The sequence below is a fragment of the Gymnoscopelus braueri genome, assembly GCF_963280865.1.
Source record: "Gymnoscopelus braueri genome assembly, chromosome: 17".
Taxonomy (NCBI): Eukaryota; Metazoa; Chordata; class Actinopteri; order Myctophiformes; family Myctophidae; genus Gymnoscopelus; species Gymnoscopelus braueri.
Window position 1 is genome coordinate 48,632,684 of NC_137617.1, and position 18,167 is coordinate 48,650,850.

The window sequence follows — 18,167 nt, forward strand, 5'->3', positions numbered from 1 at the left end:
ATCATGAAAACGGAATTCTTCATAAATCATTCATGGATTAACAGTTAATAAATACATAAATAATATAATTCATATATAATAATTCAATCTAATTAATATAAATTTCATGTTTTTTCAACTTTTTAAAATATTTGTAAATTATATATATATATATATATATATATATATATATATATATATATATATATATGTATATGTATATGTATATGTATATATATATATATATATATATATATATATATATATATATATATATATATATATATATATATACACATAAAGTACAAATCCTTGGATGATCTAACTTGTCCAGTAGATGGCACTGCTGAACCTTCATCCTTCTATCATTTGAAGGAGGTGAGATTAGTTTTTATAAGCCTTACATATTCCTGCTTGTTATGTTGTTAAAGTCCAGTCCAGTCCAGTCCAGTCCAGCCCAGCCCAGCCCAGTACAGTACAGTACAGTACAGTACAGTACAGTACAGTACAGTACAGTACAGTACAGTACAGTACAGTACAGTAGCTTTCCATTGGAGAGAATGTAGAAAACTGTGGTGTGGACTTGAGTCACACATTTGATGACTTTAGGCTTACATCAAATAAAGAAGATAATTTAGTTGGACTCAACTTCATCGCTAATGACACGTGACTGGAGCCCTAGATCTTTCTTGACTTGCGACTTCCAAGTCTTTTCAAGTCACTCTATGCCTTTCCAACAAGCTTAAGACTTGAGTCAGTCTGGACTCGGGACTCGAGAGCAGAGACTTGAGACTTACTTGTTCTTCAAAACAGTGTCTTTGTCCCACCTTTGGGGTCATGGCATTGGTGGACTCTCTTTTAAATACCTGAATTAGCTGGTCTACTATTTTGATCAGTGGTGGACTAAGTACTCAAATGTTTTTCTTAAGTAAAAGTAAAAAAATACTGCAATGTGCAAGTGCCCTACTCTGTAAATTAATTAATTAAAAATGTATGTAAAAGTATATAAGTATTGGTATCAAAATGTGCTTAAAGTACCAAAAGCAAAAGTACTAAAATGTTTGAAAAAAGCAGATGTACAAGCTTGTTGTGAGCTTGTAGATCGGCTATTTTCAAATAGCTTAGGTATAAAATAGGGCTAAAGTGGTTAATGTATGTTTTATAATGTATTAATTTATATCTGCAAAGGAACTAGTAACTATTGTTTTCATATAATTGTAGTGGAGTAAAAGTACAATATTTGCCTCCGAGATGTAGTGGAGTAGAAGTAAAAGTATAGACAATTGGAAATACTCCAGTAAAGTAAAAGTACCTCAAAATTGTACTCAAGTACAGTACTTGAGTAAATGTAGTTACTTTACACCACTGATTGCAACACTGAAAGCTGATTGTATGACATTCTGTATAGTAGTGTGTATATCTGTCTGTCTCTTATATGTCATCATGATTTGTGTGCATGGGGTTCTCATCTTAAAAAAGCTACGTGCTTAATGAGTCTTCCAGTTTAGTAGACCTTGTATTGTGAATTTGTACTTCCATGTACTGTTATTCTCATGTCTTACTAAATAAAAGTACATCAATCAACACACACACATCCAATTCCAGAACAACAATGATGATGATGAGGATGATGGGGATGATGATAATAATTAGTAGTTATTTAGAGCAGAGGCTAAACACTGTTAACACAATCTCCTGTAAAAAAATAAAATACATTTAAGTCGCCTTCTGTTTTCTGTAATTTTATTAAAAACATAATAAGTTGGTACAAGAAATGTACAGCATGAAAATATACATTTAATGTCTTCATACAAATACTGTGGATTAAAAAACATTATCATATCCTGGGGTGTGGGGGGGGGGGAAGCATTCACACACAATATACAGAGAGAGAGAGAGAGAGAGAGAGAGAGAGAGAGAGAGAGAAGCAAGTAGGACGTGCAACATTGCTTTGGTCTACTCACAGTGGCGATGCTTTAACATCTGTTATACTTCACCATTTATAGTTTGTTTTCTTTTTTTTTCAGTATTAGGAGTATCTACAGTGAGGAATTACCATTATTTCTTTTTTGTTTTGTGTGCCTTTGTACAGATAATTGCTTAATTTCATAATCTGCGAAAAAAAGAAAGAAAAAAAAGCCGACAGACAAGCTCACAAACGAGCGTCTGTATCGGCTATCGTTGGCTCCCGTCTCTGTTGGACGACAAAGTAAAATTCAGGTTTAAAGGGAGATCAAACCCTATGGGATGATTGTGTGGTTTGTTTTTCCAGTTCAGGTTAAAACAATTAAAATAACTTCAGCAGAATAAAAACATGGCAGGCTAGTAAAGCAACTGCAGCTGCAGCTCATCAAATTAAATAATGCTTGTGCTAGATTTAGATGTGCCTCTAGTCTAGTTGCCTGAGATCCAGCAACGTTCGGCTGATTATTTTTTTCTCACTTCCCTTATCAGGCTGGCCAGCCTCCTATCGGACGTATTTCAATTACGTAAACGTGGATAGACTCCCAACATTCTCGGCCCACAATAAGTCTCTACGACCTACTTACTTGACCTAAATGTAGCCATTATTAATGTGATTATCTGCAGCTGTGTTGATGACGGTACATCACGGTGTACCATACGGTCACCGTTATGCTGCCTGACAGGTTTTTTTCCCCACTGCTGTAGTTTTTAAAGGAGTAGTTCACCCAAAAAAAAAACATATTTTTGTCGCATTCCTAAGCCAATAATTTGATGACCGGCGGGAGACTCAAAGAGACTCAAAGAGTCACCTATTGACCCATGATGACCCGGTCATCAAATAAAATTGAAATAAACTATTTTAGTTCACCCAATCTTTAACATGAACTGGAAAACTAACTACAAATCCAGCCCTAGAGTTTCATCGGCCTTTAAGTCAACAGACATGAGACAGATCTAGACTAAAGCAGTTGATGGGAGGATAACAGTCACGTCATGGTCTCTAACTCAGGGGTCTTCAACGTTTTTTTCAGGCTAAGGACCCCCTAGCTGAGAGAGAAATGAAGCCACTACGATTGTGTTTCAGATTAAACTTTTTCATAGATTTCATAGACTGTCGTCAGTGTATGTTGGATTCATGCTATATTTGCAGACAGTTAACCACTTAAAACCTAAAAACCTGTACTTGGTCTGCTCTACACCGAACCTCTTTGCCGAAAATAGCCGATCTATAGGGCTATATATAGGGCTATGCACATGTGTCATGTGACACTGGCCAATCACAGTCCTGAATAGATTGTGATTGGCCAATCACAGCGCAGGATAATTGTACACATTTCCAAACCTCACTTATAGGGGCGGTTTCACCGCCCCAAAAAAAAAGTTTGGCGGACCCCCTGTAGTAACTCTGAGGACCCCCCCTAGGGGTCCCGGACCCCCTTGTTGAAGACCCCTGCTCTAACTACTGATGTGACTTGATAGAGGAGACTGAAAGACCCTTTTGATTCAGTGCATGTCCTCAGTCTCAACCTAGCTGTACAGAAAGCCTTCCATAAGGACATGTAGCATGTAGCATGTAGCATGTAGCATGTAGCACAGTGGCTCACAACCTCATATCTCCCCCCAGCCAAGGAGAGACTCCCCTTTAGGCTAACGGATAACGTTTTTTTTTCTTCATAAATGAACGCTCTACTTAGTAGAGCGTTCATTTATGAGGAAAAAAAAACATTATCAAGAAAAACGTGATCAAGTAGAGTCTACTTGATCATATTACAGCGTCTCACCAAAGAATCAAAAGTAGCAGATCTAGATCTGAGCTTTTTAGATCTGCTACTTTTGCTATTTTATAAACCTCATGTGTTTCTGGACATAATGAGGTTTCCACCCGACAGAGGCGATAAGATGTTTGCATTTTGGTGTCCCTTCCCATGCGTTACAGACACACTGAATGTAGGCTGCCCTATAGCGTGTCTCATATCTGGCATAGAGGGGGCGGGTTCAAAATGATTCTTCTCATCCCGTACAGTCACTTTAACAGGGCCTACAGCAGAGTCCTGCAACGGGCCGGGGACCCGCGGATACCCGACGGGTACCCGCGTTTGACGGGTGAAAATTTTACTTTGATAAGATCACGGGTACGGGGACGGGCGGTACTGAACTAATCGCGGGCGGGTATCATTTTATTGTGAAAATCAGAGAGCACTGTTTCCGCCCAAACACACGTCACTTGTGTAACTTAACACAGCACAACTGCATGGAGCATGCTGGTCACTTATCTTAACTCACAAAAACACATTGAACATCCTGTTAAACCTTCAAATTAAAAGCATCTGATGACGTAAACAACGACACATGTGTGCTGTGTAGATGCGCGTTCGCGCACGTTGGCTTAAGCTCGCTCCTCCGTCTTCACTTGATTTCTGTACAAACCTGACCACTGAATGTAGCGCTGTTGTTGAAGGCTGCTATCTTTTTCAACACACTTTTCAATAGGATTTACATTTTACACAGGTAAACGGGCGGACAACGGGTCGTTTATTTGACGGGCGGGGCGGGTCTGGTTCGTATTTCGAAATAATCACGGGGTGACGGGTCGGTCCACGGATCTGAGTATTGACGGGCGGGGCGGGGCGCGGGTTCTCAAAATTGGACCCGTGCAGGACTCTGGCCTACAGTAACTCACACATTGTGAAGCACAGTAATAACATTGTTATCGTTTTCTAAACCATTTTCCAACCTGTCATCGCTATTTGCCAGGTGTTAAAACGGTGCCAGGTTTGAAATGGTGTCATTTCAAACAAAGGCTAATCAGGTGTGAATATAGGGGGGGGGGAAACTGTGACTTTTCGGGGAACTCTCAGGGAAGGATCAGGGATCATGGCTGTCTTATCTGTATATAGGGCTTAGGTGGTTAAAGGTAGGGTAAGTGATATTTTTGGGTTAAAACAAAAAGTATTTTGTTAAAAGGTTAAAGCACTATATTCTGATAGTAATCATTGCTATAGAGTGTTTGTTCGGTAACAGGAGTCTCCCCGTCTCTCCAGCTCTTTAATAAACAGAAAATACATTTTCCGGTAGGTGTCAAAATCTCAGCCAATCAGGAGAAAGTACCAATTTTTAAGCTTCATTTTTATAGTGTTCCAGTTCCAATTTTGTCTGCTCATTTCTTAGCGTCATCACTTCCAATTTCACTTGTTTAATCTGTATCCTGATTGAGTTCTCTATCCTGATTGGATAAAATTGGAAATGAAACTGAAACGAAAATGCATTTTCTGTTTTATAAAGAGCTGGAGAGACAAGGAGACTCCTTTTACTGAACAAACACTATATAGCTATGAGTACTATCAGAATATAGAGCTATTTAACACTTATTTTAACCAAAGAAAATCACTTACCCTACCTTTAACATGTCTGAAGAAAACACATGTGTGTATATGTGTGTGTGTGTGTGTGTGTGTGTGTGTGTGTGTGTGTGTGTGTGTGTGTGTGTGGATGGTCTCAGCTTTTGTGAGATGTAAGATGAGGGGCTCCGAGGACAAAAGATTGGGATTTGTTTAGACTCTAAACAAACAAAACAAAACAAACGCTCAATCAGGTTCTTTCCCGCCTTCGACACACAGAGATCCACGTGGGTCCATCGAACGCCAGCGCGAAACGCTAGCTCATAGAGAGCAGTACCGAAATGGTCGGCGTCGATTCATTTTGCTCGCGTCTCAGATCTCGGTGGCGTCTCGATCTCGTCGAAGTTGATCTCGTTGCCCTCGTGGGATTTGTTTAGACTCTAAGCCAGTGGGTCTCAAAGTGGGGTCCGGGGACCCCCAGGGGTCCTAGAGGGAGTTCCAGGGGGGTCCCCAGAAAATGTTTTTGTTAATATAGCGTCACAATAATTTCAACCACTTTAACCTTTTATACTTTGGCTATTCAAAAATAGCAGATCTATAAGCTCATAGCGCGGCACCGAGTGCCGCGCTATGAGCTTGTAGATCTGCTATTTTTGAAAAATCTTTAAAATATGTGCAACATTTGTAACTCAATTAAATCTTTGCTTCTGGGGGTCCCTGTAACAAACTATTTTGAGATGGGGGTCCGTGGCCAAATATATATCATTTTGGGGGTCCTCGACATGAAAAGGGTTTGAGAACCACTGCTCTAAAACAAACAAAACAAACAGCTTCTTCCACGTGGGTTCGTCCGTCCCCCCCAAAAGAAACCAGACGTTTCAAGCTTAAACGCCAGTGCAAAAAAAAAAACGCTACTCTGAGAGCAGCCCGAACGGCGTCGAATGTATATTTTTTTGCACCCCTCAGATCTCGGTGGCGGCGATCTCGTCGAAGTTGATCTCGTTGCCGCTCCCCTCGTCCTCCTCGCGGCTCTCCAGCTCGTGGCTGAGCTCGCGCAGCACGCGCTCCAGCTCGCGGTTGCGCCGGTACATCTGCACGTAGTTCTGCTGCAGCTGCTTCTGGTAGTGGATGACCTTGTCCTTCTCCTCCTGCCACACGCGCCGCTCCTCCTGGAAGCCGCCCGCCAGCTCCTCGGCCCGCCGCCGCTCCATGGCCAGCTCCGAGCGCATGCTGCGCTCCACGTGGTGCCGGCGGCTGGGAGTCGTCGGCTCGCCCATCCGCTGCTGCTGCTGCTGGGCCTTGTTGTTGGCCGCCTCGTCGCCGCCCGTGGTCTCCTGGTACGCCAGGAGCTGCTCCTCTGCTTCCTGGAACACCTGGTTGATTGATTGATTGATTGGATACTTGTTTTAGTCAGGACATGTAAACCAGTGGTGTAAAGTAACTAAGTACATTTACTCTCAAGTACTGTACTTAAAGTAATACTAGGTAACTTTTTCAACAAAACTCCAGTTAAAGTTTGTATATCTTTTGTGAGTGGCAAATGTTTCACAACACCCACTCCATGAATTTCACCCCCGAAAGCCTTTTCTATTATATTTTCTATTGAAAAGGTGGCTTGTGAGCCTTTCCCGCGAAAATGACGTCATCCGGCCGGAGAACAGAAACGGAAATGCACCGGTTTCCTGTTTGGCCATGGGAACTACCGCGCTAATAACAAAAAGGAATCTCACGCTGTTTTTAAGAGATTGCAGGATTTGAAGATCGAAAAACCACAGCAAAAGAAAACACAGCTCACGGTAACTAAAGCTCCACTGGCTTAGAGAAACGTTCCACAGATCGTATAAAACAATTAAAAGAACGCTTTTTGAAACGCTTCCGTCTTCCGGTGAAAACAAATGGAATTCTGGGTAACGAAGGAATAAACGAACGACCTGCAGTGACGGTAATGACCAGCAGAGGCTGCTAAAAATCGTTATTTGTGGACCTGCATTGTATTACTTTAAGTACAATTTTGAGGTACTTTTACTCTGCTGGAGAATTTCCAATTGTCTATACTTTTACTTCTACTCCACAAATATTGTACTTTTACTCCACTACAATTATTTGAAAACTTTGGTTACTAGTTACTTTGCAGATATAAATGATTACATTATAAGACATACATTAACCACTTTAGCCCTATTTTATACCTAGGCTATTTGAAAATAGCAGATCTACAACGTGTCGCATCGTCTATTTTTCAGGACCAACATTTTTTACTGATTTATTTAAAAAAAATAGCAGATCTACAAGTATATCTGCTATTTTTGAATAGCCAAAGAAATCAAAAAATGACACAGATGTTTTCCCGGTCTCAATGGGTTAAGTAAAAAAAGATCAAGTACATGTGTCCAGCAGGGTATAGAGACACACGGCCGGAAGCGGAAGGCCTACAAATCCACGCCCACTTTTGACACTCGGGGTCCGTTAGAACGATGTACTGCAGCTCTCAATGCAATCTCTATGAGAGGCATTGTAAAATACCGTCATTTCACTGGTTAACTACTGAGGCTGTAGCGATTTTTTTTGTGTTCTAATAATCTGTCCCATTTGTTTAATTTGTCCTTTTTAATGTCCCATATCTTTCATCTCGATATACTACCCACAATATACTATAATATACTCCATCAGTATGTCAAAACCGCTAGCATCGGAGATCCGGAGTTTAAGTGGTCGCATGGTATATACGTCACGGACGCATCCCTTGAGGTTTTCAATACCCAGAAAACTGGCGAAAGTGGCCGTTTTCAATAGGTTTTGGTCATTATCTCTGGAACAGAAGGTCCAATCTGCTCAGTTCAAAGCTTGTTGGGTGCGTGACTTTGAGGACATTAAGCACGCAATGACACATTTTCGGGTTTTTTTTTTTTTTTAAGGGAGGCGAGATCTTAGTTGGGCACGCGACCGCCTCTCCTGCCTCTACAGTGGGTACGCCACAGGTCGGCGCTCGGCGCTCGTAAAGACAGTGATGTCACTGAAATGCCCGTCTGCTGTCTCCCCTCTGCTGTGTTAGCATTATGGGTAACTCGTTAAAGTGGCAAATTAAATGTGAAACACATCAACTATTAAGAAAACAAGAAGATATGTTGACAAAGACACTCCATACATTTGGAAACATATTTTTATTTAAATCAATATCGTCTCCAGTTAATGTAGGAATATTTCAAAAGTAGGCTAATTCTCATATCCTCTCATAGGGATTGCATTGGCAGCTGCAGTTCATCGTTCTAACGGACCGGGAGTAGTGGCGCTGTCTCAAAAGTGGGCGTGAAATTTGTAGTCCCCGTGTGTCTCTATACCTACGTACCTGACACTGGCGGTTCCCGGGGTGCGGGTGCGGGTGTGTCGCCCCCTGCTGGGCGGAGGCATTGGCGTTGGCGGTGGCCAGGGCGTCTCGGAGGCGGGCCGTCTCCTCCTCCAGACGGCCCGCCTTCTCGCGCAGCAGCTCCGCCTCGCTCTTGCGGCGCTGCAGCTCGTTCTCGCACACCTCCAGCTCCAGGGTGCGCGTCCGGCCCGCGCCGTTGGCCTCCTGCAGCAGGGCCTGGGCGTTGGTGAGCTCGCCGCGCGTCTCCCTCAGCTGCCCGCGCAGCGACACGATCTCGCCCACGCGCTGCGCCAGCTCGCCCTGCACGTCCTTCAGCTGCTGCTTCAGCAGAGAGATCTCGCCCGACTTCTGACACACCTAGGGGGGGGGGGGGGGGGAAACGATGTAACGGTGGTGTAAAGTAACTATAAGTACGTGTACTCCAGTACTGTACTTAACTCTTTGAACGCCATCGACGCGTTTTCGAGTCAATTGCTACTTAATCCATCGACGCCGTCGACGCGTTGAGACACGTTGATAGCTTTTTCATTGTTTAATCAGCGATCGCGCTGTTCTATGTAACTTCCACCATCAGATTCGCTTTTTTTTTTCACTTCCCACTCACCCGGATGCAGAATTAATTGGGTTCCGTTTCCGGTTCTCGGTTTAATCTTGAAAAATTTGATTTTTAGGCCAAAAATAGCAAAACAATTTTTTTCACACAGTATAAAAAACGAGCAGAGAGCTCCGGAACATTTTCTTTTCTTTGGACGACGAACGGTTATCGTCGTTGTGTTTACAGTACCAACGATCTGAACCCCGATCATAAGCTCAGAGGGCGGAAATACGATCACACCAGCGGATATGACGTTTGGAAACTAGTTGGAGGGGGCTGAGAGAGAGAACGGAGAGAGAATGAAAAGACTTCGATTTGTCGTGTTTGTTTATAAACACAGCCAGACAAACGATTATAATGGATTTAACAATTCTGTGACCGGTTGAAAAGGTTATAAAACACGAAAATCGCTGGTACATTATGAAAATACTCTGGCAGTCAAAGAGTTAATTGCAATTTTGAGGTATTTGTACTTTACTGGAGTACTTCCAATGTTCAGTACTTTCACTTCTACTCCACTACATCTCAGAGGCAAATGTTGTACTTTTTACTCCACTACAATTATTTGAAAACTTTAGTTACTAGTTACTTTGTAGATTTGGATTATTATTACAAAACATACAGTAACCACTTCAGCCCTATATAGATTTCGGCCATTTGAAAATAGCCGATCTACAAGCTCACAAGCTTGTAGATCTGCTATTTTCAAACGATTTTTACACAGTTTTACACATTTGAGAACTTGTGAAATTGGACATTCTGCCTAATGAGTACTTTCTACTTTTGTTACTTTAAGTACATTTTGATACCAATACTTTTGCACTTTTACTCAAGTCAATTTTGATTACCCAGACTTTTACTTGTAGCATTGCAGTATTGATACTTTTACTCAAGTAAAACATCTGAGTACTTTTTTCCACCACTGCTTTTTGGACTACAACCATTTACAATTCACAATTTAGGCATCTGTCTATACCAGGGGTTCTAAAACTTTTTTTTATACCACAACCCCATATTATATTCACTGCCAGGGGTATCGACCAAACAGGCTGTAGCTTCTGCCAGCATTTTTAAGCATTCTGACTAATCTTTCAAGAACCACAGAATATTTATCTCCAGTATGATGGATCCCCTGATGGCTGCTAAACACGGACGGTTTCACGGTGCTTCCGTGAAAAAAATAAAATACAAAAATTGACCTCCCGTTCGCTTGTTATACCCAGTTGAAAATAGCATGTTTTGCCAAAAATACATAGTAAAACACAGGAGCTGAGATACAGAATATTTCCCAAATACTTTAACCAGGAAGTGAATGGAGCAGGAAATCTTTGGATTGCGTTATCTCCTTGTTCTGAGTGAAAAACGAAAAAGAACAAAAGAAAAAAAATATATATATCAGAGGTCGCGTTAGTCCGATAATTGCCGGTTTTGACCGATTTTTTATGACAAAAGACCGGAAAAAATAAACCTCTCCGGACATCCTGACCGGTTGACAGTGACACGGCACGTTCATTAATTTTCACCGCAAATCAGGCACATTTCAAATCCTCTGCTTTCCTCTCTCTCTCTTAACAGCGTGTGTGTTTCTGGGAGAGAGAGAGAGAGAGAGATAGAGAGAGGTAGAAAGAAAGAGTGTGTCACACGCTGTTAAGTTACACCCATTTCCTGTTAACAATAACCAGTGTAAAATGTGCTCTATTGGGAAGTAAATGGGAGACACTTTATTGTGAAGGTACAACCGGAAAAAGAGTGTAGTTGTTGCTGCTGCGTAGTGCCGCAGTCGCAATATATTTTAACTCTGTGGTCTCAGACAGAGACCGCGGTCCTGTTATGTTTGATAAAGTTGTGTATTTAACAGTCAGTCACGCACAAGTTGTATCATTACGAGTTAGAATATGTCAGAGACACTAGTAGTACTGTAGGCTACTACAAGGGCACTTATAAGTAAAGTTGGCAAGTTGCTCTACTACAGTTTAACATGATGAAACATCTGACACAGATGCGTAAATACTCTCCACAACAGCTATAGGCTACTGCACCTGTGGCATCCAGGTGAAACACGACGTTAATCATAAATGTGGACCTATTTTTAACTCTATATGAGGGGGACACGTTAAAACGTTACCACTTTGAACTGAATAGCTATGAGGAGACGACAACATTCTCACAACTCATCAACTTTCCCACGGCTGTCCCAGCCAGACGCACGATGGCATCCACTGCCTAACTATACAGTATAACCTCCTGTGAGTGAGTAGTGGTCTATCATTTATTGCCCTAACAGGTCAGCTGTCAGCTGATTAGAAAATGCGTTCAAAGTCCGCAATTGATTATTGAGAAACCATTACGCACGCAGTGACGCAGCATGCGCAAATGGTAATTAATGTAATTGTGCCAGATGACCCTGCTGCTATATAAAATGTGTATATTACTCGTTCATCATGGTTCATGTTCAAATAGCTCAATCCAAAATATAATGCTGTAGGCCTAAGTGTTAGGCTGTATTTACGCATCTGCTTTTATCAGATGTCCGATAAATTTGAATCATTCCGGACATTAGGACCGGCAGATTAAAATCCTAGTGGCATATAGTGGCTGATAAATATATATATATATATATTTTATACATATATATATTTTTATATATATATATATATTGTTTTTAAATGATGGAGATCTCCGTCAATGGCAGTGAATGTGTTATGAGGGATTTTTTGGGGCAACCCCATCCTCAAATCCCCCCCGCCCCCCACCAAGTTGCGTTAGAGCGCCCTCTTGTGGAATTAAAAAAAGAAAATTGGAAAAGACGTAGATCTACGTTTATGGCACACTCGGCGGTTGGATTTGAACCGACGTATATCTACGTCCTTTGGCACTCAATGTGTTAATAAGGATCTCACCTCCCATTTGGTCTCCTCCAGACGAGGACCCAGCTGGATCTTCTCGTGTTCCATGGAGGAGCATCTCTCCTCCAGCTGCTCCCTCTCCTGGAGGAGCTGAGCAAAGTCCTCCTGGAGCTTCTTCTTCTCCTGCTGGAGCTGGTAGACCTGCAGCATGCACACATGCACACACACACGCACACGCACACACGCACACGCACACGCACACGCACACACACACACACACACACACACACACACACACACACACATTTATATTGTGTAGAAAGAGGTTCAGTAAGGGATCTTTTGAAATAATAATAATTGAAAAATTAGGAAACAAAAAATAAAAGGGTATTTATACTCGGGACCCATAAAAATGTGTCCGCAAAACCACATATGGGTCCCGACCCACTGTTTGAGAAACATGTGTTCCGACCTGTAGCTGCAGAACTTGTTGGGCTCGCTGGGCCTTCTGAGAGGCCGTCTGCATCCTGGTGGCACAGCCCTGCCTCAGCTCCTCCAACTCCAGCTCACAGCGCTTCTGCTTCTCATCGTAAACCTGCAAGGCACGTGACCAGGCAACACAGGGTTAAATGATATAAACCTGCAAGGGACACGACCAGGCAACAGAGGGTTAAATTATATAAACCTGCAAGGGACACGACCAGGCAACACAGGGTTAAATGATGTAAACCTGCAAGGGACACGACCAGGCAACAGAGGGTTAAATGATGTAAACCTGCAAGGGACACGACCAGGCAACAGAGGGTTAAATGATATAAACCTGTAAGGCACGTGACCAGGCAACAGAGGGTTAAATGATATAAACCTGCAAGGGACACGACCAGGCAACAGAGGGTTAAATGATGTAAACCTGCAAGGCACGTGACCAGGCAACAGAGGGTTAAATGATGTAAACCTGCAAGGGACACGACCAGGCAACAGAGGGTTAAATGATGTAAACCTGCAAGGGACACGACCAGGCAACAGAGGGTTAAATGATGTAAACCTGCAAGGCACGTGACCAGGCAACAGAGGGTTAAATGATGTAAACCTGCAAGGGACACGACCAGGCAACAGAGGGTTAAATTATGTAAACCTGCAAGGGACACGACCGGGATGGATTTGGAAGCTAATCGTTAGCCTGGAATCCTAGTCTAGTCTGGAAAGCCTCCTATCTCCGTGAAAACGACTCAGGGCTTCTGATTGGTCTATGGGGGGGGGGGGGGGGACCAGTGTTGTCCAATGTAAAACTCAAGTCACTTCCTGACTTGCCTAAGTCATTAAAATACGACTCAAATGGAGGCTGGCCAGACTGATAAGCCAAGTGAGAAATAATATCAGCCGAACGTAGTGAATCAGGCCGGATCCCAGGCTAGCTGATCGTAGCCAATCGGAATGGAACGTAAACAAATCCGACAGATAAATCTTGATCACACGACTCAAGAGATCATCTGTACCAATTTGTGTGAGTTATTTGAGCAACATTACTGGGTATTCCACGTAACCATGTCATCATGATAGATACTTTATTGGCAGTTGACAAGTCACAACAGTGTCATTCATTAACTCATTGAGTGCCATTAACGTGTTTCACGTGTTTTACCGCTATGGCGCAACGTGCCAATGACGTGTTTGACGTGTTTTTGAAAAAAAAGTTAAAACAAAAAAGTTCAGAACCCAAGATATCATTATCTGAAGATTTGCAGCTCCATCCACTCCTTGTTTAACTTATAACTGAAAAAGGCTGTATCTCGCTTCCTAAGCACTTTTTTTTTACTTTCAAAAAATCTCTGGCACTGGGACAACACAGCCGGAAATAATTCTGGCACTCGTGAGTTAATAAAAGCCAACATGGACGCACAAAAAAGCCGGAGCTTGTTTCCATTATGATCCACCTTGAGACATATAACAACACACAAACACACTGCACAAACAACCATGAAACAAAGTTTTGAACTTCATCATGTACAGTAATGACATCAAAACGTTGTCATCATGACCATTTTGCCATATAGGGTCGATCAACAGGAATCGAGTCTGCTGATTGGCCAACGTGTGCATGACATCTGTTCAGCCAAACGCATATAAATGGTAGCACAGACAATAGGATTCCACTGCTTTACAGAGCTACGTTTTTCCAATTAGATTTTTATCTCCTGTGGTGTTTCTCTGCGAAATGATCAGCTGGACAGTGCATCTGAAAGGACGACTACATATAGACTCCCCTGCTGTGGTAGTGGACCACAAGGTGTACGCCTTTGGAAGGGTCTGCGAAGGGGAGACCGACACCAACGACAGAGGTAAGATTGATGTGCATGTCCTCAACACAGTGTCTTTATGCTGGGTGAAGTTGCCCCCAGTGACAAGTGGAAGGGGAAAACATTCCGTCGAGGTTCCGTCCATGCGAAAGGGCCACACAGCTGTGCTGATAGGAGACACGGTATACATCTGGGGAGGGCGTACCAACGCAGGGAAGAACTGCAACGTTCTCTATGCATTCGATGTGGACACCCACAGATGGTTCACAATCAAGGATTCTGGGACTGTTCCAAAGGGGAGGTGCAGCCACTCGGCCTGTGTCCTGAGGAAGGTCATGTTTATCTTCGGAGGAGACAACCAGCTGACTGGACGCACGGATGACATGTACAAGCTGGACACCCACACAATGGTCTGGTCTTTCATTAATACCAGAGGCTCTCCACCACCTGCTGTAGCATGTCACACCACCATCATCGGGACAAAGATGTTTGTAGTTTGGGGCTGGGGGCAGGGGGGAAACTGCAGTATCAGCGCGTTTGACACAGAGACCAACTGCTGGCTGAACACAGCTAAATACAGCTTCTACACCTGCAACAGACGATTGGATCATTCAGCCGTTGCCTACAATGGAAAGCCGTACATGATACGATTTGACGTGAACATCGTTGATCTGTGGAGCATCAATCCTTGCAAGATCTTGTCCGTGAAAAAGGTTGAGCCCAAGGAGAAACCGACCAGTGCAATGCCTCATACGTGCTGTTGCATGGTGGGAAGTCGCGTCATCCTCTTTGGAGGACACAACCGATGGGGCGGACCCACAGGACAAATCTTGGACTTAAGTCCTAGTCTGAAGACGTTGTGCAAGGCAGCAGTGATTCAGTACGATCTGGAGTGGTCTGAACTCCCACACAACATCAGGTGGGAACTGGCAGCCATGACGGCATGACTTGTCATGCGGATGTCGGACGTCATGTGGCCGGCGTCTATTTACGCTATTCGTCGTACGACAAAGTATACTGCAATGTAGATTGACGTCCCAGAGATAAAACAATTATATAGCGTTGGTCAGATGTTGCCAGATTAAATACATAAATGAATCGCCCACTGCCAGCGATTTTTGGTTTTCCTTCTATTGTCAAAATATTCATATCCAGTATGATCGATCGATCACCCTGACGGTTGCTAAACGCGGAGGGTTACACCGTGCTTCCACGAGAAAAAAAGAAAAAGTCGTCGCCACCCCCCGGTCGCTTGTTACAGGCCGTTGAATATAGCATGTCTCGTACAAAATGGGAGAAAAAAAAGAAAAAAGATACAGCCATTTCCCTAAATACGCTAAGCAGGAAGTCAATGGTGGTGGAGATCTTTTGATCACGTGATCTCCTGGATCTGTGTGACTTGAGGATGAAAATGGTTACTCGTGTGTTAGAGAACAACGCCATCTGGTGGAAGACCGATGAAAACGAAAAAGTCGTAAAAGTCGTCTTTGGCAGTGAAAGAGCTAATAACAAACTCTACACGTTGTAACGGGAGTTGCCGACAGATTCAGCTGCGGAGCTCTAGCCTTGCGTATCAACAATATCACACAACACACTGTGTGGATATTAGTCTGGTCCCTCTCAGCGAGTGCCGCGCTATGAGCTTGTAGATCTGCTATTTGCTTTTTAATCGTGTTTTTTTTTTTTGCAAATCTTTGAATATATATCTATAAAGCAATTGTTTTTTACTCAAATCTTTGCTTCTGGGAGTCCCTGGAATTTTTTTTTTTAGATGGGGGTCCGCAGCCAAATACATATCGTTGTGGGGCTCCTTGACACTGACATTAATATTATAGCAACATAAGTGTTTCAGAAAACTGTTTTAAACTGATTTAGAAGACATTTGTAGAATCCCCAGAAGCAATAACATTTTAGCTAGAAATGCTCGCTTTAAAAATATATATATTCAAAGATTTGCACAAAATTTTTCACGATTTTTCAAAAATAGCAGATCTACAAGCTCATAGCGCTGCACTCGGTGCCGCGCTATGAGCTTGTATATCTGCTATTTTTGAATAGCCCAACGAAATCTAAAAATGACACACAGATGCGTTCTCAGGTCTTAAAGAGTTAGACCTAAAACCATTCAGAGCAGTGCCTCCTGCTACGTCACACACAAGCGCCGGTGCTGAAATAGTAAACTACGAAAGCTAGCTCCACTCGTATTTAGTCTGGTAACCAGATGAAACTATTCTTAACACATCTTTCTTTCCAACAAAAGCTTTGAGGGCAATTGTTTGTTTGTCTGTTAGAAAATAAACATTTTCTAACGCGTTTACTACCGATGCTATGGCGGCGTCCATCTTTGTTGTGAAAGACTGAAAATGAGTCTCCTGTATTGTACGTCATTGCTCCAAATAAGGTGATAAGCCCGCCCTCATTTGGATACCGGGCCCTGATTGGACCCTCACGACTTCGGAGGGAGAGAAATGAAATCTCTATTGAGGGGGGCCAGACCTAATCTGCCGAGGGCTAAAGTGCGATGCAATAGACCACCGAAGTCTGACGTAATTTACACATCCTTTGTTTGTCTACCTGGTTCGCAGTTTTCCACCCCCATTCTGAATCCCATAGACGTATTTAATATCGCGTCAAATAAGAACTGTGTTCCAAAAATAAACAAATGACCCCGGCGGTTTGACTCTTATGGATATGAAGCATCAACTGACGGTGAGAAAACGATAATGTTACTTCCGCCGAATTAGTTACATTTTCGCCAGAAACAGACTGTATCAAATATAAGTGACTGACTATCATAAACGATATAGAACCTCCTCCCTGACAATAACGCCGGGACAGTTTGTTTATTTTTGGACCACAATTCTTATATGAGACGATTCTAAGATGACCCAATGTTATTCTCCATAGAGAAATTACTTCCGCAAACCTGGGGATGAACGAATGACGTCAGGACTTCGGTGGTCTATTTTGCAAAGGCAGATTCATCTGGAACCAGGCTAGCGGAGCTCTGAATGTGTGATAGTGATAGTAACTAACGCTGTTACCTGGCAGATGGCGGCCTCGTTGTCGTCCAGGTTTTCTCGGAGCTGCAGCAGCTCCAGGTCTCTCTCCCTGAGCTTGTCCTCCAGGTCTCTCAGCACGCCCTCGTAGCCCTCCACGGCGGCGCCGGCGGGGGACCGCCCCCCCATGGAGCCGCTGTCCGACAGGGGCTGGCCCCGCCCGCCCAGAGAGCCCGATCCCGTGCTCTTACTGTGAGCGAGAGGAGCAAGGTTTTTTATTTATTTAATTATTTATTTTATTTATAAGACCGGGGAAAGCATCTGTGACATTTTAAGATTTATTTTGCTATTTTTTTGTCGTGAAAGTTTGTGCAAATATTTGAATATAAAAGGGAACTTTTTTTTTACTCAAATCTTTGCTTCTCGGGGTACCTATTACAAAATATAATGACATATAATTTTGGGAGACCTTGACATGAAAAAAGTTTGAGAACCACTGATATTTCAGCAATATATGTTTTTAAAAACTGTAGGATTTAGAAGACATTAGAATCCCTCAGAAGCAAAGATGTGAGTTACAAATAAATAAAAATATATAGATATTCAAAAGATTTGCACAAACTTCCAAAAAAAATTCACAGTGGGCAAACGCAGCCAGAAATAAGTCCGGCAGTGAAAGAGTTAAAAAACGAAAAAACTAAACTTAACTAGCAAACCCGCTTTAAAAACTAATCAAAACTAAACTGAAGTTGAAAATAAAATGAAATAAAAACAATAAATAACT

At 42.6% G+C, this 18,167-nt stretch overlaps 1 protein-coding gene across 1 annotated transcript in view; it reads right to left on the bottom strand.

The window, feature by feature from the left end:
- Positions 1-1,716: 1,716 nt before the first annotated feature.
- Positions 1,717-18,167, bottom strand: part of LOC308105258 (leucine zipper putative tumor suppressor 2 homolog) — a 56,577-nt gene continuing 40,126 nt past the window's right edge. The window contains exons 8-12 of the mRNA XM_080455898.1: positions 17,429-17,633; positions 12,560-12,682; positions 12,142-12,288; positions 8,629-9,003; positions 1,717-6,655 (exon numbers count right to left, since the gene is read on the bottom strand). Coding sequence (XP_080312024.1) covers positions 6,245-6,655; positions 8,629-9,003; positions 12,142-12,288; positions 12,560-12,682; positions 17,429-17,633 — 1,261 coding nt within the window. The 3' untranslated portion in view covers positions 1,717-6,244. The remainder of the gene's footprint in view (positions 6,656-8,628; positions 9,004-12,141; positions 12,289-12,559; positions 12,683-17,428; positions 17,634-18,167) is intronic.